We start from the raw sequence: 25,257 nt of genomic DNA, 5'->3' as shown, positions 1-25,257 counted from the left end.
TTACTATAATTTCTTATAGAGAAATTTATCCCCTATATATTTGATACAAATATATATATTGTGTGTGTTTCACCGCGCTGTGGTTTTCATCCGCGCTTTTGAGACGAATCGATTTATATCGATAGTTCTATCGCGTTGACGACAATGGCACCCTGGACAAACGAACGGCACGTTCCTCGAGTCAATAAAGAAGAAAGGAGTGAATTGCACATGGGAGCTTTAGACCGAGTTGACGTGAAGCGAATCGGAGCATGAAATTATGTGATTGCGACTGGTAGTGCGAGAACATTTGTAAAATAGTAGTTTATTAAACTTTTATTTCTCTAAACACGTTTCTTACTTATGCTCTGGACGCATATGGGGGTGAGCGAACATAACAATATGTATAAAATATATGTAAAATTTTACTTTATATATAAATTTTATTTTATATATAAATTTATATATAAAACTAACAGAAATATATAAAACTGTTTAGGTTTTTGGAATCCTCCATCACAGCCAAGGTTGCCATTTGTCGTACATACGGCCCAAGATATTGAGGTCTGTCGCTTGATCCAATAAACAATTCACCTAAAACGTGATTAATATTGTTTCACCAAAGGAAATTTTAGAAAAATATAGAAAATATTAATACATATTTTATTGTTACTAATTGCACATCACGTATGAAGTTCTATAATTCAATAGAAAGTTATTAGTGGAAGATTTAATAGCAAGTCAATATATGTAATTTTTACCGGAAAAATCTCATTTTATAATTAACAGCATTATTGTTTACATTATAATCATGGGGAAATAATACCTGTTCGGCAGGTGTCAAGTAATCGTTTTGCACAGTTGCCCTTGCTTGTATAGACTCATCGTTGCCGGTAATAATAGCTTGGTATCTTGTAAGGTGTTCACCGTTATGCACTTCTTTTAATTGCTCTAACGTGATCAGTGATGGATGGATCCCGTTCAATTTCTTCTCAACCGTCCTGATATTTCTTTTAAATGACCATTTTGAGTCTGTAATTATACCGTACTATATTGTCTCATATTGATTTAATAATATGTTAGTAGAAAAGAGAAGAGAGAGATTTCTGTTCAGATAATAAAATATTTTTTCTATTTCAAAACTTGTATATAAAATATAATTCTTCTCTAATAATCACGTTTATATATGTGTGTTATGATATATTCTATAAACATTTATATTTTACAAGTAAATTTACAAAAGAGTATTCTACTTCTATCATTTTTTTAATGACAGATTTTTTAGCCAATTTTGAGTCAGTTTTTTTAGCAAAAATGTTCATTACATGAACTTGATTTTAGAAAACCAAATTAATATTAAGACTATATTCTTCAACTAATTTCTAGTGGTTTGCTTCAATAAAGTTTTGTAAGACTTACAAAGATAATATTAAAAATTTGAAAATTACAAAAAACAACTACTTTTCTTGAAATTTTTAGTCAAGAAAAATAGTCTTCAATTGTTCAGAAAGAATATTTTACACAATAATGCGGTAGAAATGGGACATAGTGTTTTTTTCAATTTATGGATAATAGATTTGACGCATATAAAAGCAATTAGTTTTAGCAACATTTATTCACTGGTGCCTTATATATTACCTGTATCGGTATCTTCGTCGTAGATGCTCGAGCGATTGACAGGCTTGTGAACGAAGATATCCATGCAGGTGAGAATTGGGCCCTTGTCATCTCGCAGAGCTCGCATCACGTGAGTCATGATTGTGCTAAAGAAATGCTTCTCGGTGAAGGGCTGCAATAACTCCAGTATCTGCGGTGTCAAGCGAAACGGCACAAGTTCCGGTACCGGACCGCGTATGCCGCTATCGAAAGCATAACCGAAATCGATGCCGAGGCATCGTCCGGAACCTATGACTACCAGAGTATTCTGCAAGTGGCGATCGCCGATCCCCGAGATCCAGTGCGCCGCGCACATCGTAGCATAACTTGTCACGAAATTACGTCGTAATGTCACAAAGCTCTCCGGTGACGGGCTGATTACGGTGAAGGCGTCACGTAAAGCGCTTTTCCTGGTCGCGCCGATCAACTTTTCCATTTGAGCTACGACATCTGCTTGTTTGTATTTGGCTATGGCCGCCTTGTACTGATCACTAATCCGTGTGAAACAAGATGCTGCCTTTATCCAACTTAGATATTTCTCAATATTCGACTCGTGTTGTTTTTTCTCCGACATCGATAGCGTGAACCTCACTAGTTCCTCCAGTGATTTTGTGTCCTCGATCCATTGTATGAGGCCGAACGATCTCGACAATGGTATTATCTGTAACGAAGAGATTTGAACAATACAACGACAGACTAGAGATCATATATAAACGTTACATGAAACAGTTAAGTAATAGAAATAATAGTAGCAATCATATACCTCGTATGTATCTATTATCAGCCGCCTCTGCCTACAGGCGGTGTCGTTGGACAACGTTCTGTTCATAGTGGCGTACAGCTGTTGCAGACCGTGATCGATCGTCAAATCCTCGCCAAATTTCACCAGGAATTTGTACTCGCGCCCGTTTTCGCCGATCATGCTGATGCGAGTCGGTTTACGCAGCGAAGGCATCACCTCCACAATCGGCTCTATCTTTACGATCTTGGCGTGATAACGAGGCATGGGTTCTCGATCGCCGGTATATTGGCCGGGTATCTCAATATTACCGCCTGCGTATGCGTGCAAAAACGGGCTGTATTCCTTGAGTCTCTTCTTACTAGCGCGATTCTTGAGAGATTTATCCAACGAATCCTTGATATGCTGGACCTTCATTCGCGTGTCGTCGCAATACGTAGGATCTAACTTTTTGATGATGTCCTCGTATTTTGCGATTACGTTATACACGCTGCCCGGTTGAGGATTTCTCGCTGTGGTAGAAATCGGTGGGTAAACTTTGCTCAGCAACGACTTAAAGGCCGATGTATCTCCCTTAGACAACTGGTTCATCGCCTCATTGAGATAATATTTCAAATAAAGTTCTGGCTGTGCCACATATTGTATTGCCGACAGAAACTGTTGGATTTCGGTCACTTTGTTTTGCAGAAGCTCACGTATTCTCCGCGTTGCATGATCGCGCAAAATAGCAGGGTTCTTTTCTACCGCCAAGAGATATGTGTAGGCGATCGCGTCAGGATACGTCTCGGCGAGCTTCTCGACGATGGGCACGACCAGGAATGCAATTGACGTATGATGAGACGTACTCAGATGAGAGAATAGCAAATCCCGCCAACGTAGGAATAACCACGGCTGTGGTTTAATACATTCCCTCTCGAATGTTCGTTGCGCCGGGCCATTCTGCCACAGCCATTCAGAACGTAAGAGATAGGGAAAATAATGAGTCGCTGGATGATAATTGTGATACATAGCCCGTAACGTGGCGGACACAAAGTCCTGGAAAATATCCTTCTTTTCAGTCTCGCTCATGATCCGGTCGCTCGTCAGCCAGTTGTAGTAGTGTCTGGTTAAGGCATAATAGTACTCGCCAACTTTGCAGCTGACCATATTCGTTGTCGTCTCTGCGTTATCGCTGCAGGACCTCAACTTCTCCAGACTATAGTCAAACAAATGCTCTTTCACACTAACCAGGTCGTTCGACTGTTCAGCGCCTATGTCTCGAAGAATCTCTCCACCTTCGTCATTGGCTGTCAGTAACGCTTCGGCGAAGGCGTTGTTCTCTCTGCTCAAGCGCTCTATCGTTGAAGCCAAAGCGCCGATGTGCTCCCTCACGGCGATGCTCGTATCGACATCACCGTCATTGTTGTAGATCTTCAACAATTGATGCGAATATTTCCAAGAGCTGGCGTAATCGCGCATCTTTCTGAACACATCTACCTCGAAATTGGCGCACAGATATCTGATCTTCGCCTCGAGCAATGTCTTTCGAGGCTTCAAATCGGCTAAGATTTTACGCAGATAACTTGAATGTTTTTGGGCGACATATTGGTGTTTTTGCTTTAACGCCGCGTCGATGATGCCCAACCGCATATGATGATTCACTTGACGTATTCGCGTCTTGATCTCACAGATTCTTTCAATGTACTCATCTTCTATAACGTTCTCTAGTATAGTATTTAGTTTAATCTCAAACAGTGTTGAAGAATATCTTCGATAAGCAGCTAACTTGTTCCATTGCAGGAGATTGTCTCGTGGCGTCGGTGCTTTCGCCGTCCAGAAGTCCAGCAAGGTGGTCATTCTATCCAAATAATCCGTATCATTAGTACACCGCAGGACTTTTAACGTGGCGTCCACATCGCTCATAACTTGCAATTTTCGCAACTTGCGAATTCCCAATTCGGTGCAGAGCGGGTTCAATCTAACCCATTGCTCTCCTGTCTTATCCAGCAGATCATTGAATAGATCACTTAGCTTAGCTGCTTTACCTGCTTCACTTAGCGATTTCTGCAACAACAATATTACTAGATTCTCGCCCACTAGTGACTTGATGTGCTCCAATCGGCTGGAATCATCTATCCATGATTGGATCACTTGCAGATCATGGTCGCTGGTCTCCCATTCTTCGCACCTGTCCCCCAACATTTGCACATAAGCATCGCACACGTGTGGAATCATCCAGTCTCGCCGTGAACTGTTCCAGACATTCTCCAAATCGCCCGTTTGGATCATAATCTGATTGACCATCGACCAGTCGCACAAATTGTTCATCACCTCGAACAATCCTTCTATACAGTATTCATGCATCGATGGTACAGTCTTCGTCGACTCGCAAGCCCTTTCAAACGCCATTCTTGTATGCATCCAGTTGCTATTCGCATTCGCGATAGCCGCTTCCTAAAATGAAACAATATTGAATCAGAGTATTCTAAGAAAAAAAGAGTCATTGTATATTTCCCTAATTATAGAAAGATATCTTACAACCTATAACTCGGGAAAATAAATTTATATATAATCATATCATATAAAATATCATATATCATATAAAAATATATATTATATACCAATTTTGTCCACATATATGTGACCGTATATATGACCATATCTAATTATATGTTCATACATAAAATAAATGCTGTTAAATGAAAAAAGGAAAACACATAATTTAACTTAATTAAACATCGATATCATAAATTACAAACATACGCATTTACTTCAACTGTATTTTCTCACAACAATATACTTTTCAATGTGGGGAAATATAATTATATATAATCGTATATGGGCAAACTTATATATGAACTTTTTTCCCGAGTATCTCAAAATAAAAGATTTCTCTGAGTTCAATCACAGATCTCATTTCCTCATCATTAATGTTTTGTGATTAATCACTGTAGTTAATAAATTATGTCATTTTAAGAAATTTATAAATTCTGAAAAACTTCTACTGTAACTGTAAGCTGAAGGAACGATCATTGAGTCTTTCCACACAATATGCACAGAAATGATAATAATTAATAATCATATTATTACTCAGTTGAATTGTATATAAGTTAAATCACACATTATATTTATAGTATTGATCATTACAAATTAAATTAATGTTCTTACGAGAATTACCTGTACGTTTTTATCATAAGATTGCTCACGAAAGATACTCAAAACGGTGTCGACGTCATCGAGTGACTTATAAAGAGACGCCAATTGTGCCCACTTATCGATCTTCGTCCAATTTTTAATGACTATATCATCCTCATTACTCTTCATCTTCTTTTCCGGCGTGGGTAAGAAACTATCGGAATAACTCGCGTCAGGCTGTAAACTGCGTTCTAGGAGAAGAACACCGAGAGCATTCAAGCCGTTCGTTTTGGAAACTCTTACTATGTCGCACGAATCGCAGTCGGTGACGTTCAATTCTAGCAACGTCTCCAAAATCACAGCGTTGAAAGTGCTGTCCTTTGTGCTGTCGTGTAAGATTTGCTTCAGATTCTTGACGACGTTTCGACGGAAATTGTCAGATTTTTCAATCTCTATGCTTTCCTTGATCAAAGAACAGAACAAGAGCACAGTGATGTCCTTGCGAATTAATCCATCTAATTTGATCAACTGTTGAAGCGGCTCAATCAGACTTGAATGAGGTATTTCGATGTCGGGGAAATCTCCGTTTCTGTAACGTCTAAAGTAAAAACGAAGAAAAACTTTGATATTATATCAGGACAATATTCTGAAATAACATTTGCATTATCACTATAGATCATTTTCGAATGTTTCCAGATTTAACAGTTAATCTCTCACCTGTGCAATCTCACGCTGTTTCTCTGCCTGATATTTTCCTGCTTAATCATTTCCTGCCGTTCTACATTCTTCTGTATATGCTGCTGGCGAATCTCTTGTCCGACATTTGATGATTTCGCCAGAAACCTGGGGAATCTTTTGCAACGCATAATCGATTGCGATTGTCTCGAAAATATTGTCTTCCGATCAAACGCGTCATCAAGTAACGAATTATTAAATGTCGCAGTCGTGTCCATGTTTGCGGCTTCGTCGTCGATCACAGTCGGCTCAAACTGCAAATCCTGCGTGGTGCGAAGTCTTAGAGCGCCATGTAAAGGATGATAAGATGATGTTAGGTCATAAGTGTCGCGATTATTATCGATGCTCTGCGACAAGGTGCAGTTTATCTGTGAGGCGAGTGAGTCAACAAACATCGGCGTGATGTAGCTGAGATTTCGTCTGCGCCAGGATACAGCGATCTCGTAGTCCTCATAGGTGCAATCGCGGAACAAGGCACGGAACATATTTTGAGTGTAGTCTCTGGAGCGGCTGGCTAATTGTAGAATCAGCAGCGGTACAAGCAGCGCATACGCTTCCTCTTCTTTAAGATTCATACATATGTTCGTTTTCGTTCGCAGATTCAGCATCGCGATCAGTCGCTCTTTGGGTTGATCTGTGCTTAAGTCTGTTTCTTCTGCCCAGAAGCGCAGTACACGCGCCTGTAATTCTTGCGAAGGATCCAACAGCGCAGTTAGTAAGTTCCGCACGCTCTCCGATCGCAGAGTCATCACGCTCTCATCGTCCGAGTCCATAGAATATTTTTTGTAAACGCTCATGAGAACGTCGTAGACCAGACCTCGGTGTTCCGTGGAATTATTCTCGAGGAATGGAATTGTCAGTTTCACGTAAGGCAACAAATCCGCCGGCGAGATCGTCGTATTGACTAATTCGTGAACGATTCGTAGCGCTTTCGATTCGCAAAACGGCTCTCGGTTTATCAACACACTCTGCAGCTCTATGCTATGCAGTTGGTTCACAATGTTTTCCACATTGCAGGCCCGCGGTATCGCCATTGCGAATATCTCTAAACAGTAGGATCGATTTTTGCCCGCAGACGTAATGTCGGTCACGACGGTGATGTAGTCTACGGCCAGATCAGGACACGTTCTACACAAGACGATAATACGTTCTAATTGTTTCTCCATATAAACTAATTGTTGCGTAGTTTTCGGCGGCGAGCTGAGAATATTAAAGATCTTTTCTTTCACGTCATGTATCTTGTTTTTCTTACTCGCAGTTTCCATGTCCCCGTTCTGTTTGTCCTCCTGCAATTAGTGACGAATTAGTCATCAGATTAAGTTACTGCAAGCTGAAATAAGATTCGAATTTTTTTCGAATATTACTCGAAATCAGAAAGTTCGCAAAGTTTTAAACTTAAAGTTTATGTAATTCCTAGAACTATATAGATTTCTAGAATTCCTAGAAACATAAATTCCATTGGTATTTTTATAAATTTTAATATCTGAATGTGAACATGACTTTACTTGTTGTAGCTTCAGGTACCATCCAAGGCACTCGTAGTACCGTAATACGTCCTTCTCGGCTGCGTTCCAATCGCCTAACAGTTTCAGCAAAAGATTAACAATATCCTCTGTTAGATTTTTGTCAACGATTTCGCGCGCCATTTCATCGTTGTCCCGAAGAAATTTCACAATGAGATCTACTGTGGTTTCCTGTGCGGACTCAATCTTCTTAGTCAAGTAGACGACCGGCTCCGTTAAGCAACCACGCCACTTCTTCACTATCCTATGAATCAGTTCGAGATTGTAGTTATAAATGCCTTTGTGGCTTATTTGTTGTTTGACAAGTACTTTGTCGACGAGCGCTGTGAACAAGCTCTGAACTTCCGTCCCTCCTACGTTTTCATCATTTATATCATCTTGCCAATCTATCAATGTCTCTAGAACATCAGTGATAATGTAGTTGAGGTCGTCTGTTTTCAAGTAATTAGTGACTGCTTGCGCGATTCTCGGTAGTATGAATTTAGCATACGGTTTAAACACATCGTCACGCATGTTATTAATAATTTTCAGCATGAAGAGTCGGATATTGCGAGGAACGACGTCTTTTTGCATACTCTCGACAAAAAACTTCAGGAATTTGGGCTGTTCAGAAGCCTGCTTCTTCAAGCTGCTGAAGCGCCGCAGTATGCCGCAGATGTTCGGCATGCACTCGTGTTTGTTGAAATCGTCGTTTTCCAGTATCACATTCATCGTCAAGTTCTGTTCCTGTAAATTAACGGTAGAGTCCGAAAGCGGGACGCATTTGTTGAAATCGTAGGCGTTAAGGTCTTCGTTCAGGGAGCAGGACGACAAATCATAACTATGAATATGTAAGCTACGCTGACTACTCGTTCCTCCTCTTCCTACATCGTCGATAGAGGATTTGATGTTAACGTTAATCTCGCGATTCTTGGGATACTTAAGAAAGCCTTGTTGTTTGAGCTGGTAACATTTCTCGCAGTCTATAATATTCTTCCAGATAAAAAGGTCTTTTCTGTGATCTTCGCCGAATATTGAGTCAAAAGACTTCTCTCCCTTCAGGCTTATGACCGCCAGCATGAAATTGTACGCGGAGCACTGCAGTAAACGCATGTTTTCACGACACTTCGGTTGAGAGATCCTCAGCGCCCGCACATTCACCGCATGTAAAAACAGACTTTTTAAAATTCCCTGGATTTTGCCGACATTATCGAGATTGGCGTTAGGCACCGCCGTTACGATCGCGCCGTTCGCGTCGACTATCTTACTCTCCTCCACTCGGGTGATCATGATCGCCATCAGTTGATAGCATCCGATCTTCGACACAATATCGAACTCAACGTTCTCGTTGTCGACGATATTGTTCTTACTGATCGCGTACAACTCACAAATGTTACGCTCAAAGAAGCAGTCGATCGTCGACGTGTTGCAGCAGTCGAACGCCGGTAAGAGGAACTCTTGCAGAATGTCGAATTTCTCCTGCACGTTTACATTCCTTCTGATGAACTTCTGATATGTCATTTCCAGAGAACATAAAACACGCTCCGCGGTATTGGGTGTTTCTCGACCGTAGTATCTGCGCAGATGATCCTTCAGTTTATTTTCGAACAGAGATCTGCCAGCGCCGGCGGCGAAGTTTATCAGGCAATCGAGCACGACGATCGATCCGGTGACCGACAGCAGCACCAACAGTGTCTCGAAGCAATTGACCACCTTCATGGGAATCACCGTCATGTTGGACAGCTGTGAAAACAGGGACACTCGGTCTTTCTTCAGCGTATACAGACAAGACAGATTACATATGTCTTCCACGCGATCGGTCGTATCGGTCAGGCATATGAGAAAGTTTCGTAGGATCCGCGTCTTATATTCGAGATCACAGGCCTCAATCAACTGCTGTCCAATCCAAGTGTACAGACCACTATATGCCGAGTTTCGTTTAATTTCTGTCGGCTTGGACATAAGACGCACCGCGGTGCCGTAAATGCTGATCAGTCTCTCCGTATGACTGTCGACGTTACTGCCGGTCACGGCGCTCTGCAGACACGCGAATCGCCGCAAAATCACGTCTATTATATCGTTTACGTATTCCTGCAATGCATGCCTGTGCCGTTTCAGGTGCAGCAACATATCCTCGGTCAATTTGAGCAGAAAAGCAGGATTGTCACGCGACAGTTTGTTGAGAACGTATGTAAAACTCTCTACGTTCGTCAGCATGTACGTGAATATCACGTTGTTGAACTTATTCAGAAAATACTCGCCATGCGTGATTTTCGTCAAGTCTATGCCGACTATCAAGATGTCATTGGATATCAGTCTCACTAATGTTTCGGTTGTTAACGCCTGAAAGAAGCAGACATGTTTAGTTGTTTAATGACGTGAGCGATAAGTAAAATGATCAAATAAATTGTTTAATTAATTATAAACTAATAACTATGGGTCAGGGATCGTACCTCGTGTCGTAAAAGTTGCAGTTTCATCAGAGATACTAGATATTCAAACATTTCTGCGCTCAAATCACTGCAAATCAATTCCCCGATGCGTTCGCACACCAAAAAGTTGAAAATTTGTTGGATCATATCCACACGATTCGCAAGAATACTTATTTCCTGTAATATATGTCCATAAATGATGCGGATTAATGTTTAGTACGTATATATACATACATATATGGAAATCAGTCTTATATTTGTAATATCACAGAGCGATTCATATTTACTCGACAAAAATAAATTAACTCAAGAACTGATAAATATACATAAAAGATTACACCTCATCAATGAGGTAACCTTGTTAAAATTAATATATAATGTAGGGGTAATAAGCGGAAATGATTTCCAAAAAAAACCACGTAGCGGACGACATGGGTTACTGAGATATAACAAAATAAAATTTAATATATATTGATACTTTTCTAATTAATTTTGAAGACGATACAAAATTTATTTATGCCGTAAATATGAAAATTATATTTAAAAAATATAATTATATTTAAAAAATTATGAAGTATATTTTAGGTGAAGGACTTCGTCTCCATTCCCTTGAAAATCTAACTCAACTCTACCTAATCCCGAAGCATTGTGCTAAATAACCACAAATATCCTCGGGGAAGGTCGAAGTCGTAGGCACCATTTTTGAAGAAAAAAAATCCTGAAGCATCGTTAGTGTTAAAATGTACGTGCATAAATGTATATTTGATAATGGCCTGGTTTACATCGTGCACTTAATACACATATTAAATAGTAACTTTCTATTATCTTAATATCGACAATGTATAATATAAACAACGGTATATTAAGCTGGTATAATACTTATCAAGAAGACGTATTGTATCAATTGAAATTGCGTCGTCGTTGATATGCATTGTCAATCGAGATTATCTAATAAAAAGTTACTATTTAGTACGCGTATCAAGTGCATGATGTAAACCAGACCATTAACTAATATATATATATATATATATATATATATATATATATATATATATATATATGTGTATGTGTGTGTGTGTGTAATGATCACATGCACATTCAATGAAAAATATTAGATATTAATAAAAGTTGGGTCAACGAATTATAAGAAATAGGCAAAACCAATCGCTGACACAATACTCATGACAACGAAGCTATCCTTTAAATAATATAAACAATAACTGTTTCTAGTTAGAAGATACCAAATAGATTAATACGACATACTTCACTGTTTCTAAAGCAGTTTTTAATATCTAAGGAAAAGTATTAAAATTATCAAACTTCAATTTGTTATCTTCTAAGTAGTTGCGGCCTACTCATGTATGTATGTATATGTAATTTATTAGTATTATATTTACCGGAATCGATCGATCGAACAAATTACATCGCTCGAGTATCATCAATCCGTTAACGCGTTGGATCTGTTCGTCGCAAGAACTGCTTTGCGCGATGTTGTGTAAATTGAGAAGCTGCGGAACGTATTGGCGAACGGAACTCATTAGACATTCCTTGAACTTATTCGCTAAAGTATCGTTGAACCGTAAGCATATAGTATTTAACAAGGTCTCTAAGACATGTGGTAATTCATCCGTCATCTTGATATTCTTATCGTCGAAGCCGATCGCATGCGGATGCATTACGCATTTAATGGTCAATGTGAACAACGACTCATCCCATAGTGATTCCGGTAGAATATCAACAACCTGAAAAGAACAGAGGAAGTATAAATAAAAAAAATTAGTCCAACTATTAATTTCTAGTTATTCTTTTTAATTAGTAATGTTACAGAATTAATTAAATTACTCACGTCGTGGACATTCAGTAGCACTTGTACAAATTTCAGCGTGGCCAACACAGCTTTGCACTGTAATGTTTGTAGCTCGTCGAGTTCTCTGAACTTCGTCGTTGTTGTCGTCGTGATCGTTAGCAAAAATTGTCGAGAAAAATTGCGAATGCAAGCGAAGATTATGTGCTCCTGCACGTCACTAGATGTTGGAAAGAGAACCTCTACTGGCAGCAGTTGTCTCTCTATTAACCATGTGTAATAATCCAAAACTTTCAACAGATTTTTTATGTTAATAGTCGAAATACTCTCGACGTTTGATTTTAAATCTTTCAAAATTATGCTGTTTAATCGGTCTATCCCGTAAGTCTCAACAAAAGTCCGCATCGTCTCCTGCGCGGATCCACCGACTGCATATTGTGAAATGTTAACATACAGTTCCTTGCACGTGGTTCGGCAATGTTCGTCGAGAACGCTACATTGAGATAGCAACCAATAGAGAGCATGTGTCAGCGTCGTATCGCCGAAATCGTCCGGTTTCCTTCTGTTCTGAGTGGCCACGTTTAGAACGTCTGCCTTGGCTCTCATTACCTATTTAAAAATATATATTTGAAATATATAAGTATCTCTTTGATGCGTATGAAATACTTAATCTTTATGATATATATCCAGATAGCTAAATTTTCAAAAGCAAATTTCGAGCAGACTCTGCTAGCAATGTCTGTTAGGTTACAGGCAGGAAGGTTGCAGAGCGTACACAGAATTTGTTTATCAGATAATATCGATAAGCTGATGACACTAATGTAACAGAATCTGACGACAAATTGATGCAGCGAGCAGAGCCTGTTGATAGACTGATAACAAAAAGCGCGTAGAATCTGATGATAAACTCTAATAGCAGATTGGCAGCAAAAAACAAATAGATATATAAAGTACGAAAGATATTTATAACAAACAAAGAAGTAGTATAATGCTTAAAATAATAAACTCATAATCCAGACGATCTCGGGTTCAAATTCCACTAGTACTAAACGTGAATTTTCAAATGTGTTGGTGCACGGAATCAAGTACACACACTGACAATTTAAAAATAGCTTCTGTTAAAAAAAGCAATAATTTTTTCTTTTCATTCTTAAAAAGTGTTTTAAAATTTTTTTATTGAAAAGAAACGTTCCATCAAACATTTTTCGAATGGACATTTTAACTCACAAGAAGAGTTAAACAATTTCTAAAAATCAGTTATTAGATGTTTCGGGAAAATGTTTATAGAATATTTCTCAAACGTGTGTAATGCTTGAGCTACGAAATGACAAAGTCTGTTGCATTTCTGCCGCCAATCTGCCGTTAGATTCTGTCAGCAGGCTTTGTCGACAGAACAACAGCAGATTGCAAACACAGATGACAAAGATCTATCAACAGATTCTGCTTGAATTCGTCACAAATTTGTCGCCAGACTACTAACAAATTGCTTGCTGGGACATAATCTTCTGAAATCAATAAAACCGTCGCTCGTTCATTTACCTTCTCAATGTGGCCAAGCGCGTTAATAATCGATGGATCGTCACATCCGTCCATACTACGGACGAAACAGTAGAACATCTCTAACCAGTAAGTCGACACGATTTCGTCGTCCTCGCGTAGGATTGCGTACAAATGATTAAACGCCACGGCGGCGGCCACGCGTTTGCGTACTGACGGATGCAGCGCAAAATGCTTGATCTTGCGTATGACCTGATGCACGTTCGACTGCGTAACTTGAGTGTCCTGTTCGCGCAACGCCTGCCTGATAGACCAGGATGTGAATTCGCCCAGGCATACACCGGCGAACTCGCGCAACGACGGATTAGTATCATCACACAGACTGTCAAAAATGGAATCCAATACGAGCGGTATCACAGACGAGTGCAACATGAGCTCTGAGCTCAACCAATGCATTAGTTGCAGCGTAAATGGTTGGAAGAGATCTCGCACCACTTCGTCGGAGTCGCAGCCGAGCGCGAGCAGAGCCGGACATAGTCGCGCGTATAATGTGACGAACAAGTTCTGACTGCTCAAGCGTTCCGCTGTCGAACCAATTACCAATGTGACCATCGAGTGCAATACTTCGCATGCAGCGATTCTGGTACGCCTGTCGCTTGAGTCGTGCGCCAGCGTGATCACTCGCGGTAGCATCCGATCGAAGTCGAGTGTTAGACGTGCCTCCGGTAGAGATAAGGTATAACTAAAACAAAAAATAAATTACTTCATCAATTAAAAATTCTTAATAATATATTCAATAAGCAAAATGTCAGCCGTATATTATGTTAATTTTTTATAGCTATTTATTGACAGATCAAAAAGAGTAGTCGGAGTATTTTACAAATTTGCTGAATCGATTACAAAAGTCGTTTTGTGAATATATTTCTTTATTTCAACATATAATGCAAAAATCATAGGCATGCTTCATTTCTTACTTCTGATGCCATCAAACAAAGACAGCTGACGCAAGTACCCAGGGGCTTTAAATTCGTATTATTTTCGACAGAGTCTGCAGATGTAGATTGGCGGTAGATTGGTGGCAGAAACCGAGCAGAATCTACAGTATATTCAATTTAAATACATTTAAACAGTTACAGAACAAGCAAAAAACAGGTTTCTGCCGCTAATCTGTCCATATTTTATTAGCAGACTCTGTTGTATTTCTGCTGATAAGCCACCAACAAAATTTACAACGGATACTGCACAAAATATACTTCTACAGATTTAGCTAACTGGTTTTGGTTTGGTTGTCATAGTTATATGTATAATGGTAACTTCTTATCACCTGAGTAGATTCTTTTGGTCCCAGGATGCACCAGTGTTGAGCGAGCGCTCGTGCAAGAAGCTGGACAACACGTCGTAGTCGAGCGAGCCGAGAAACAGTAGTATTCGCCGCTGGAAGTTGCGCAACGTGCACTCGGTATCGATCAGACCTATCCGCTTCAGCCTCGCTTTCTTTGTTGTTGTTAGTTCCTGTAACATCTCGACAGTGCTCTCCGTGCTGCGCAAGTATAATTCCAAGTGCGGCACAATTTCGCGTATTGATTCATCCATATGTTCGTCTTCCCGCGACTGTCTGGAATCTATCCATATTTTTAGAGCGGCGAGGGCACTGTACGCGAGCTCCAGATCGCTTAGACCCATGGAGAAAGCAATCCTGAAGGCCAGAGTTAGACGCGAAGACCGCACAGCAGCCGCGACGTACGAAATCCCGGGTGCGTCTAAGATCAAGTAAAGGGATGCGATCAGTAGTTCATTGGAAAACGTGGGAAGCAGCTTGACAATGTTCGTCAAATAGCTGGATACCAGCTTCTTAATCTCGCTCTCCTCTTCCTTCTCAGTGGTACAATCAAGAATCTTTAGAGCGACTCGCACCAGTTTGTAGAAACCAGATATCAGTGGATACTTGTATGATAGTCTGATGATCTGACGCAGAAAATCGGATATGATGTCGGTGTAGAGGGACGCGTCCGACGCGTCCATTAAGTTAATGTAGAGATCTATGAGGTTCGTGAATACACGAAAGTCTGTCTGATTGACGGCGCTCTGCGTGAGCGCCACATCGGATAGCGCAGTGTCTTCGTACTGCTGTTTCACGCGTATATCCAACCGGTCGATTAGCGTCATGCACACGTTTACCAGGGTTTCCGCTACTTGTTGTACGGTACAATAGCGCCGGTACTTCTCAGTGTTCAGCAACTGTGTCCATAGAGTCAAGTAATTCTTGTAACATATTGGCGTTTGTTGCAAGTTTCCCATCTCGCGTTGTAGCTCCACGTCGAGCGCCAAAGTATGCGAACAGCTCCATGCGATACCATCGTAAACTATGATTGCAATGAGAGTAATTAATAATGATGATAATTTTTATAGCAAAAACTTATCGTTAAATAGGCTACAGAAGATTTCATGATAAATTATCTGTTCTCATTAAAGCAAAATCGATGAATTCACTTACTTATATTATCAAGATATCGTTGCAACAAGTTCCTGTCAATAGACGCAATATTGCAGATAATTCTGACCAACGACGAAATTGCAAAAGCGTTGTTGGTTATCTTCAAGTCGGGGAATCTCTTGATTGTATAGATACTAAGTTTTACGAGGATGTTTATTTTTTCAGTTGTAACGTCGGACATATGACATAGCAGTTGAGAGAGCGCCTCCTGATAGTAACAGACGTTCTCTACGTTTGATGAATCGCTCTGTTCACTTGAGAAAGAAAAGATTCGAAATTATAATTTCGATATAAAATTATATTATAGAAATTATAGGAAAGAAATTATAGAATTACAATCATAACATGTAATTGTAAAATATTATATGTTTCAGATACTTTTTCATTACCTGAAAGAAAAAGACAAAGCGCGGTTGGTAATATTCGAATACATCTGTCTGACATCGTACTCGAGTAGATGCTTTTTACATGGTCCAGCCATTTGACTGTATCCAAAAACGGTTAGTCGTAACGTGATTAAATCCAAATTAGCGTTTGTGAATGTTTCATTAAACTTGTCCAAAAAATACTAAAAGCAAAAGGAGATGTATATGTTTTTAATAGGAAAAATATAATATTATTAAAAATAAAACTAAAACGGCTGTAGAAGATTCAAACTAATAAATATTAACAAGGACAATAAGATCCAAATCGCTGATGTTAAGCGCTATGATTTACGTATAATCAAAAAAATCAAATAATAATTGAGTTTTTATTCGAACGTTTCGACCATTGAATGTAGTTCTCTTCAAGCGGTGGTCAGTAACAAAATATGGTCACACAGAGAAAAGTAATTTGCTGGCCCAACAAATTTTTTGCTGCTCTAGCAAAATCTTTTCGTTATTATATGGACAGCAAAAAGGCTTGCTAAGAGTACTAATCACTATAGAGTTGCTAATCACTATTTGCTGGATATAATTTGCTGAATCTACAAATTATTTTGCTCTGATAGCAAATAAATTTGCTAACGATACATTATTTTGCATCAATAGCAAATTAATGTGATTCTTAGGACAAATACACTCGATAAATTTTTTCTATCTTAGCAACGAAACTACTTCTGCTCTGATAACGAATAATTTGTAAAATTATTTACGTCAACAAAATTTTTTTGATACTACGAATATGCAGTAGCAACGACGATTTTGCTAAAAAAACAAAATTATTTTTCTCTATGCAGTATTAAGGTATTCATATAAGAAGTAGCAGGAAAACTCCTATGCTCGGTGTTGACAATTGGTCGTGGAAGCAAGTCAAACCCGTCACATCAATATTCGTAAGCTACTCAAACAACGCAAACAAATCCAAAATTCACAAGACTAGAAAAAACGCAAGGATAGAAAAGTCGCATAGTAAGAAAATCCGCAAAATTTAAAAGCATTCTTATCAAAGATATAAAATAAGGAGAGCTCCAACAATCCAACAGTTAAAGAATAGAAACACAGATACAGTAAATTTACGAAAGCCCATATGTCATGTTATAAAGGAATAAGAAATCGCAATCAAGACAGAAATTCAAAAGAGGAAAATAAACATTACTTAAAAAACTTATAATATTAAACATTACTTACTTTCTTCTTTTGAATTTAATCCGTGACAGGCGTCTCTAAGATTGGCCTACCGATTTTGTATTTACGATTTCTGTTTTGATTGCGATTTCTTATTCCTTTATAACATGACATATAGGCTTTCGTAAACTTACTATATCTGTATTTCTATTATTTGACTATTGGGTTGTTGGAGCTCTCCTTATTTCATATTTTTGGTAAGAATACTTTTAAATTCTGCAGATTTTTTTACTATGCGACTTTTCTATCCTTGCATTTTTTCTGGCCTTGCGTTGAATTTTGGATTTGTTTGCGTTGTTTGAGTAGCTTACGAACATTGATGTGACGGGTTTGACTTGCTTCCACGACTAATTGTCAACACCGAGCATAGGAGTTTTCCTGCTACTTCTCATATGAACACCTTGATACTGACCACATTTTGTTACTGACCACTACTTGAAGAGGACCACATTCAATGGTCGAAACGTTCGAATAAAAACTCAATTATTATTTGATTTTTTTATTATACATAAATCATAGCGCTTAACACTAGCGATTTGGCTCTTATTATCCTTATTAATATTTATTAGGAAAAATATATTTTTTGTCATATAATATATGGCAAACGTATAAGCCGTTTAAACTATGGAAAATAAAAAAAAACATCGAATAAAGTTTATGTAATAATATTGTTTATGTAATAATATTGACCTGTAATCTCGATATGTTATCTTGATATGATAACAAGTTATTTTGATTTCCTAGAAAGCATCTTAAAAATGACACTAAACAATAACGATTGAAGAGAGCTCGTAAGTTCCTTTACCACTAGTTTAACTAAAGAAAAATGAAAGATGAATTTTTATTTTTTTCGTACTTACTCGTAAAACAATTTTACTTTCTTCTCTGTTTTGATTCTCAAGAGTCTCCCCAATAATTTTGTAAAATATTTTTAGTGCATGTTGTCCGTAATTCGAGGTATCTTGCTCACATGATAAGCGTTGGAGAATTCTGTGCCAATGTTTATAATCGGTATATACAAAGTCTCGAACACAATTCATATGACGATTCAGAAGTTCGATCGCCGATTTCAGCAAGATGAGTCGCCATTTACTTAAGGAGCTAATAGATTTTATCCATCCATATAAATCTTCGAAAAATTTATTTTGTATCTCATGCGGTGGCTCGGCATTGTCCAATATATCAGATATAGCGTCAAAGTACAAATGAAAACTATTACCAGTTTTCGTCAAATCATCAGAAACAAACTGCAGATGAAATTACATAAATAAAATTATTATATAACTCGTCTATTCAAGATAAATACTAGGTGCATTAAATCTACAAATTTAAATATAACAAATATAGGATATAACACACAGTTTTACACGTATCCTATATATAATTGATCCCAGATAGCTAAACCTGCGCGAGCAGATTTAGCGCAGATTTTGTGCAACCTGTCAACAGTGTTTACTGACAGAATAGCAACAGATTGCACACAGAAGCTGTTTTATGAATCTCTGACGAAAAATTGGTGATAGACTGCGCGCAGAGCTTGCCGACAAACTTTGACGGCAGATTGGCGGCAGATTGCGCTCAGATTCTGTTTCGTAAATAGGCTATTTAATTCTACCATATGTACGCTATTAAATGGAATAGTTTCATATGCATATCATGTAAAACTCTGGAAGATGAAAAAAGGAGTCAAGATAATTATATTGTGCAATAATTGAACATATATACAATAAAAAATAATTTTTACTTTTTAAAATTGTATTATAATTTTTTTATAAAAAAGCAAAAATAATAGAAAAATGATACAAAATAATAACGAGTACAGGTATAGAATAGTACAACGGTTAAATGGCCAGTTTAAATAACTATTTAAAGGCGTACATATGCTATCCCTGGTAAAAATTGTTCTCATAATTTTTCATACAATTTCTCATATTATTTTTTTTTTAATGTCATTATGCCATTAAATCTGAACAATTTAATCGTCATGCAATAAGTACTGAAGGTAGCAGCACCGAATAAAATATTGGTTTCGCCATGTAAATAACTTTTACAAAATTTTTAATAGTTTATTTGAAAATATATCATGCTTTGATTTTGATAAAATTTTGATAAAATTTAATACAATTTGAACTGGAAGATCGACGAAATTAATTCGCACATGTAAAAGCACAATATTTTATTAGCACGATGAAAAAATATCATTATCTGTTTTATTGCAGTGATTTTCTATAAAGTCTCTGGTAGAAAATTAATTTCGAATTATCGTGCCGGTCTCTCTTACATTATTTATACGCTAAACGGTTTCGTCTATATTTTGCGATTTAAAAGGTGAACATACTTTAAGATTTTTTTTCCTTAAACCTTAAGTGGACAATACAAAGCACTTTTTATCAAGTGAGGAATTGGCATAGTGTCTAAAGCGACGAACGATTATCCAAAATATGTCTTCGGTTCAAGTTCGAATTTCACCAAAGAAAATCGTAAAAATTACGAAAAAATATTATAGAAAAAATTCTTTTTTATTATATTTTACGAGTATGTATGAGTATTTATGAGAAAGCGCTCATTCTATGAATAATTATGAAAAATTATGAAAAAATTTTCTCTGCGCGCAATCTGTCGCCAATCTATAGATTGATAGATCTGTAGATCTGTCGATAGATTCTGTTATCAGGTTCTGTCGACAGTCTAATAGCTTATTGATTCGACAGATGACTGTGGATCTGACGACAGGGTCTGCTCGAATCTGATGTCAATCTGACGTCAATCTGCGCTCAATTTGCTTACTGGGATGATACAACCATGAAAGTGATAATATTACATGAAAAAATGAGACACTATACAATAAAATCTTTTCACTCAAACCTCAATGTTTTAGAAAATATCGTAATATAATTTATATTACCAGGTTGAATAATAAGTCTTTAGATTCTAAGTGAATCGATGAATAGATGAAATCAAGAAAAAATGGCCTCATTTAGCGAAGAAAATTTTTTTCATCAAGGCAATGCACTAGCTCACGAATCGGTAAAAGCAATGGCAAAATTGAACGAATTGAGGTATGAATTGCTCCCACATCCATCGTATTTTCCAGATTTGACCCCGTGTGACTTCTACCTGTTTCCAAATCTCAAAAGATGGCTCCAGGGAAAGAAATTTGTTTCAAATGAAGAGGAAACAGACGCATATTTTGGCGGTTTAGAAATTTATTATTTGGAAGGCTTAAAGAAGCTAAAAACTCATTGGACTCGGTGTATTGAGCTAAAAGGAGATTATGTTGAAGAATAAAATTGAGTTTTGCTAACAAAATGTTTTTTTTCATTTTCATCCTAAGGACTTATCAATCAACCTGGTATTTCTGAAGACTCTGATTGTATGATTACAAATTATGTGTGTAATATTCTGTCTACATAATAAATAACAATAAAATATATATTTAACCTTCAGCTGGAGCACTATCTACCTCCCGATTCTAGAGCACATGGGTATACGTCACCCGACGTTTTCAATCGCGTGTATCAATCTTTGTATGTATGCATGAAATGTATGCATAGAATCTTTATAATGAATAGAATTTGAATTGTTTATTGGTACGTTAGTCAAAAAAAAAATGAATAAGTGCAAAAATTGATAAATTGAAAATATTCGAAATATTCAGGAGAAAAAGAAAATATTTTAACTCGCGAGAAAAAAGTTTTTCTTGTAGAAATTCGTAGTTTCGAGGAGAAAATCGTTAGAGATTTTTTCAACGGGCTTGTAAAGATAATCGAGCGTACTTGAAGAAAAGAATACCATTATTTCGATTATTTTTAAAAAGTATATTTTTTCGGTGAAATTAGGTGGTTTAGGAGTAAGAAATATGAATTCATAGAAGAAATTATTCATTTTGAAACTGAAACATTTTGATTATGAAACTTGAAAATATATAATCTAAAAGATATCTTTTTGTCTATTTGGGAACAAACAATTTCTAAGAGAATATCAAACTACATACACTTATTCAGACTTTGTTTCAAATGCTTCGAATTTTTAAAAACGCCAAAAATTATTTTAAAAATGCTACAAATCAACTTATTTTCATTTATTAACGATATATAAATCTGAACTTACTATACACAAAAACTCTTGAATTACTAGAAGAAGATTTTTGACGATTCGCACGTTTTTAGAGCTCTGCTGCACCCATAGACTGATAAATCGCGACTATCGGAAATTCCTATTCGACCCTCGGAGTCTACCACAGTAGGCAACTACTAATGGAGATACCATGGATATATCTAGATCGAGCGTTGAGGAGTGGAGGTAGAGGTTCACGTAGAAGTGGATGCACTGTTTTGTGATGATGCGTTCTCTCTCATTCGCGCATGTATATGTGAGTGCATGGAGAAATTTGCTGGCCCAGCAAATTTTTTGCTGGTCTAGCAAAATCTTTTCGTTATTATATGGACAGCAAAAAGACTTGCTAAGAGTACTAATCACTATTTGCTGAATCTACAAATTATTTTGCTATAAGAACCGTGATAGATTTATACAAGCAGTTGCAGTTTTGCTCTGATAACAAATAAATTTGCTAAGGATATATTATTTTGCATTAATATCAAATTAACGTGATTCTTAGAACAAATACACTCAACAAATTTTTTCTATCTTGGCAACGAAACTACTTCTGCTCTGATAACGAATAGTTTGTAAAATTAGTTACGTCAACTAAATTTTTGTTTTAGCAACGACGTCAACTAAATTTTTGTTTTAGCAGTAGCAACGACGATTTTGCTAAGAGCAAAATTATTTTTCTCCGTATGTACTTTTCAAATAAAAGCAGTCTAGGTATATCTATAGGAGATACAAAATTTTTTTACTCACTACTCTAGTCTTCCATCTTTATGGCTTTTAAATGCCTAACGCTGTTACACATAGCTCGGATATATGTAAACTAGTGCTTTAGTTGAGAGTTAAATATCCATGCATAAATAATTATTATTGACTTTACCTCCTCTGATGCATCAGTACGCAGACATTTGAAAATTGTATCCACATGTCGCCGTGACAAATCAACACTTTCATTGTGTTTAATTATTTTACCAAGTACACAATATATAAACTTTCTCTCTACAATAGAGACCTTTCATGATGAAATTAAATATTAGCTCATGATTAAAATTAAATTATCATGTTTCTGCTAACCTTTTCTGGTAATTACAGGAAATATCTTTGCAAATTTCTTTAATGTTGTGTCTAGTCCTAAATTCTGGTTGCTAAACCGCTCTATTAATTTTATGAAAGCATGGCAAGCATCTTTCTGGATGTAGAAATTACATTTTTTACACAACATCAAATAACAGATATCCTACAAAATATTATAATAGATGTATTAATCACTGTTCATTACATACACATCATATATACACATGTGTGTGATATGTGTAATCATATAATAAACTATATAATATCACACACATATGAAGTTTATCTTATATTGACATTTTTGTTGATATTGTAATTATATATTATATATATTATATTGTGATTATATAAAGTATATTTTATAATACCTTAATTTCATTAATATATGTTTTGAAGCATATGACCTGATGAAAATTTTCAATGAGTAAACTAAGAAACTGAAAACCTTTCCTAGATGCGTCATCAAAATGTTTCTTTGGAGCATTATTCTCAAGTGTTAAGTGAAGGAAATATAGTAAGCCATCTGTTTTATTAAGTATGCCATCCACGAGAAATTCTAAAAATATACACAAATTACATTCATATGTAAGTAAAGCAGCAGCAACTTGAAGTTAAAAAAAAAATATATATATATATATATATATATATTTGTATATATATATATACTATCATATATATATAACTTGATAATAAAAATGAGTATACATAATAATTACAAAAATAAATATACATAATACAGTTATATTCTTAATCTATTGCAAACAGAATACAATTAAATCATAGTACAAATAAACAAAAGATAACATTTTGTAATAAAAATAAATCAAAATTTTTTTATTTAGATTTAATGGATTTATATATTTTTTATTTTGCAGGTAACAACTACGTATATGTCACAAATCATGAAGCGACAATAATGAATTATTTAAATTAAGGCTCCTGGGGAGTCGCATCATCCATCTCTTTTTAATGACGTCAGAAGCGAGAAAACGCATGCTAAAAATTCCTGCAAAATACGTCGAGATAAACAGATATATCCACAAAACGACATTTGCGATCGATTAAGTACACCTCTAAAATACTCCGTACACTTTCCTTTTGTTCTAACAATCAACAGATAATTATAAAATAAATGTGACGTGCAATCGTCTTTTCTAACCTAATTTCCTCATTATCTTGTCATATTAATTTTCCGATTATCTATTGATTTTTAGAACAAAAGGAAAGTGTACGGAGTATTTTAGAGATGTACTTAATCGATCGCAAATGTCGTTTTGTGGATATATCTGTTTATCTCGACGTATTTTGCAGGAATTTTTAGCATGCGTTTTCTCGCTTCTGACGTCATTAAAAAGAGATGGATGATGCGACTCCCCAGGAGCCTTAATTAAGATAGCTATTATTTAAACATTTTATTTTTCAGTACTTTACCAAGATGTTCGGTCGAAACAATTTGGAGTTGCTCCTTGGCATCATTTTCAAAGATATTTACCAAGGCTTCGTAATTTTTACTAGACAAAGCTTGTTTAAATCTTATCAAAAAAATTTGACACGAATTCATCGTCTCGTGAACTTGGAAGGACCAGCAGACTGATAATGAACTGATAATATGCCGGCTATGGTTAGCTTGCACACAGCTGCACTTGAGACGTCACTTTTGTGTAAGCACAGATGTCTATACTATACAGTAGAGATCCTATAATCAGAGTTAGACTACATTTTCCCGAAAAGTGGAGGGGATAGTATTGGTACGAACGAAAACCTCTAGACGATATAATTTTAATTTCTGTACATTAGTAACACTGTTTAACTAGTGAGTCTGTATAGTGAATTCGGCAGCTTGCACTAGTGCGCATTGAGTGTGCGTTAAGACTTATTTACAGTACATTCTTATATTTAAGATTGTGTTTTAAATACATATTTAAAAACATTTTAACTAATAAAATGATTCGTACGGATGTTGTACATATCATATTATCGTTAAAAATATTTGATAATTTATTTAAGACAATCTTTAAATATAATAACATACTATGAACAAGCCCTAATGCGCACTCAGTACGCACTAGTATAAGTAACCGAATTCGCTATTAGTTTGCGAAACTTTTTTGACAGATATGGGAGAGTGTAAACAAGAAATATCGAAGAATTGTAATTCTTTATAAATATTAATATAAAAAACATAATGGAGCATAAAATAAAAATAAAATTATATTAAAATGACGCAAGTGGAAACATGGAGTGCATGGAGATAAACGAGATAAAAAAAGAATTTTTACGAATATGTGAATATAAATGTATTTATAAATTAATAGATTATTATTATATCATTCATGATATCATTCATGTTTGTGGCATAATTCTTTGCAGTAAAATCATTTTGGCAACATCGTTAAATATGGAATGAAGTCTGTGCAAGATTAAAGACAAGTTTACACAAGTTTACACAAGGAAAATAGCAGAATAAATAAATGGATGATAAACAAATATCAGATAAGTAGTTAAAATTTATAT

At 36.4% G+C, this 25,257-nt stretch overlaps 1 protein-coding gene across 3 annotated transcripts; it reads right to left on the bottom strand.

Moving 5' to 3' along the window:
- Positions 1-386: 386 nt before the first annotated feature.
- Positions 387-24,428, bottom strand: LOC116846205 (DNA-dependent protein kinase catalytic subunit-like). Of its 3 annotated transcripts, XM_032819746.1 has the most exons (19): positions 24,175-24,428; positions 23,112-23,299; positions 22,744-22,906; positions 22,550-22,668; positions 18,420-18,806; positions 16,342-16,520; positions 15,953-16,206; positions 14,783-15,821; positions 13,501-14,200; positions 12,004-12,570; positions 11,555-11,899; positions 10,179-10,334; positions 7,729-10,068; positions 6,206-7,509; positions 5,531-6,086; positions 2,399-4,807; positions 1,618-2,296; positions 806-1,011; positions 387-573 (listed from the first exon to the last, which is right to left on the bottom strand). In XM_032819746.1, the coding sequence occupies exons 1-19, from the start codon at positions 24,302-24,304 to the stop codon at positions 496-498; spliced, it is 11,799 nt and encodes a 3,932-aa protein (XP_032675637.1). In that variant the 5' UTR covers positions 24,305-24,428; the 3' UTR covers positions 387-495. The 3 variants fall into 3 exon arrangements, with proteins under 3 accessions (XP_032675637.1, XP_032675638.1, XP_032675639.1); XM_032819747.1 differs by lacking the exons at positions 22,550-22,668; positions 22,744-22,906; positions 23,112-23,299; positions 24,175-24,428 and adding an exon at positions 21,670-22,070; XM_032819748.1 differs by lacking the exons at positions 18,420-18,806; positions 22,550-22,668; positions 22,744-22,906; positions 23,112-23,299; positions 24,175-24,428 and adding an exon at positions 17,563-17,660.
- Between the last annotated feature and the right edge of the window lie 829 nt (positions 24,429-25,257).

This window comes from Odontomachus brunneus, unplaced genomic scaffold (assembly GCF_010583005.1).
Source record: "Odontomachus brunneus isolate Ranch 3 - 2012 unplaced genomic scaffold, Obru_v1 Obru_scaffold_062, whole genome shotgun sequence".
Classification (NCBI taxonomy): domain Eukaryota; kingdom Metazoa; phylum Arthropoda; class Insecta; order Hymenoptera; family Formicidae; genus Odontomachus; species Odontomachus brunneus.
This window is presented reverse-complemented; position numbering and strand designations above follow the sequence as displayed.

What these genes read in the sequence shown, in the direction of transcription:
- LOC116846205 (XM_032819746.1), bottom strand. Translation starts at nt 24,304, where the DNA reads ATGAATTCGTGTCAAATTTTTTTGATAAGATTTAAACAAGCTTTGTCT. An exon ending in TCCTGTAATTACCAGAAAAG is followed by an intron (nt 22,669 to 22,743) that starts GTTAGCAGAAAC and finishes TCTCTATTGTAG; the next exon opens with AGAGAAAGTTTATATATTGT. An exon ending in TGCAACTTTTACGACACGAG is followed by an intron (nt 10,069 to 10,178) that starts GTACGATCCCTG and finishes TGCTTCTTTCAG; the next exon opens with GCGTTAACAACCGAAACATT.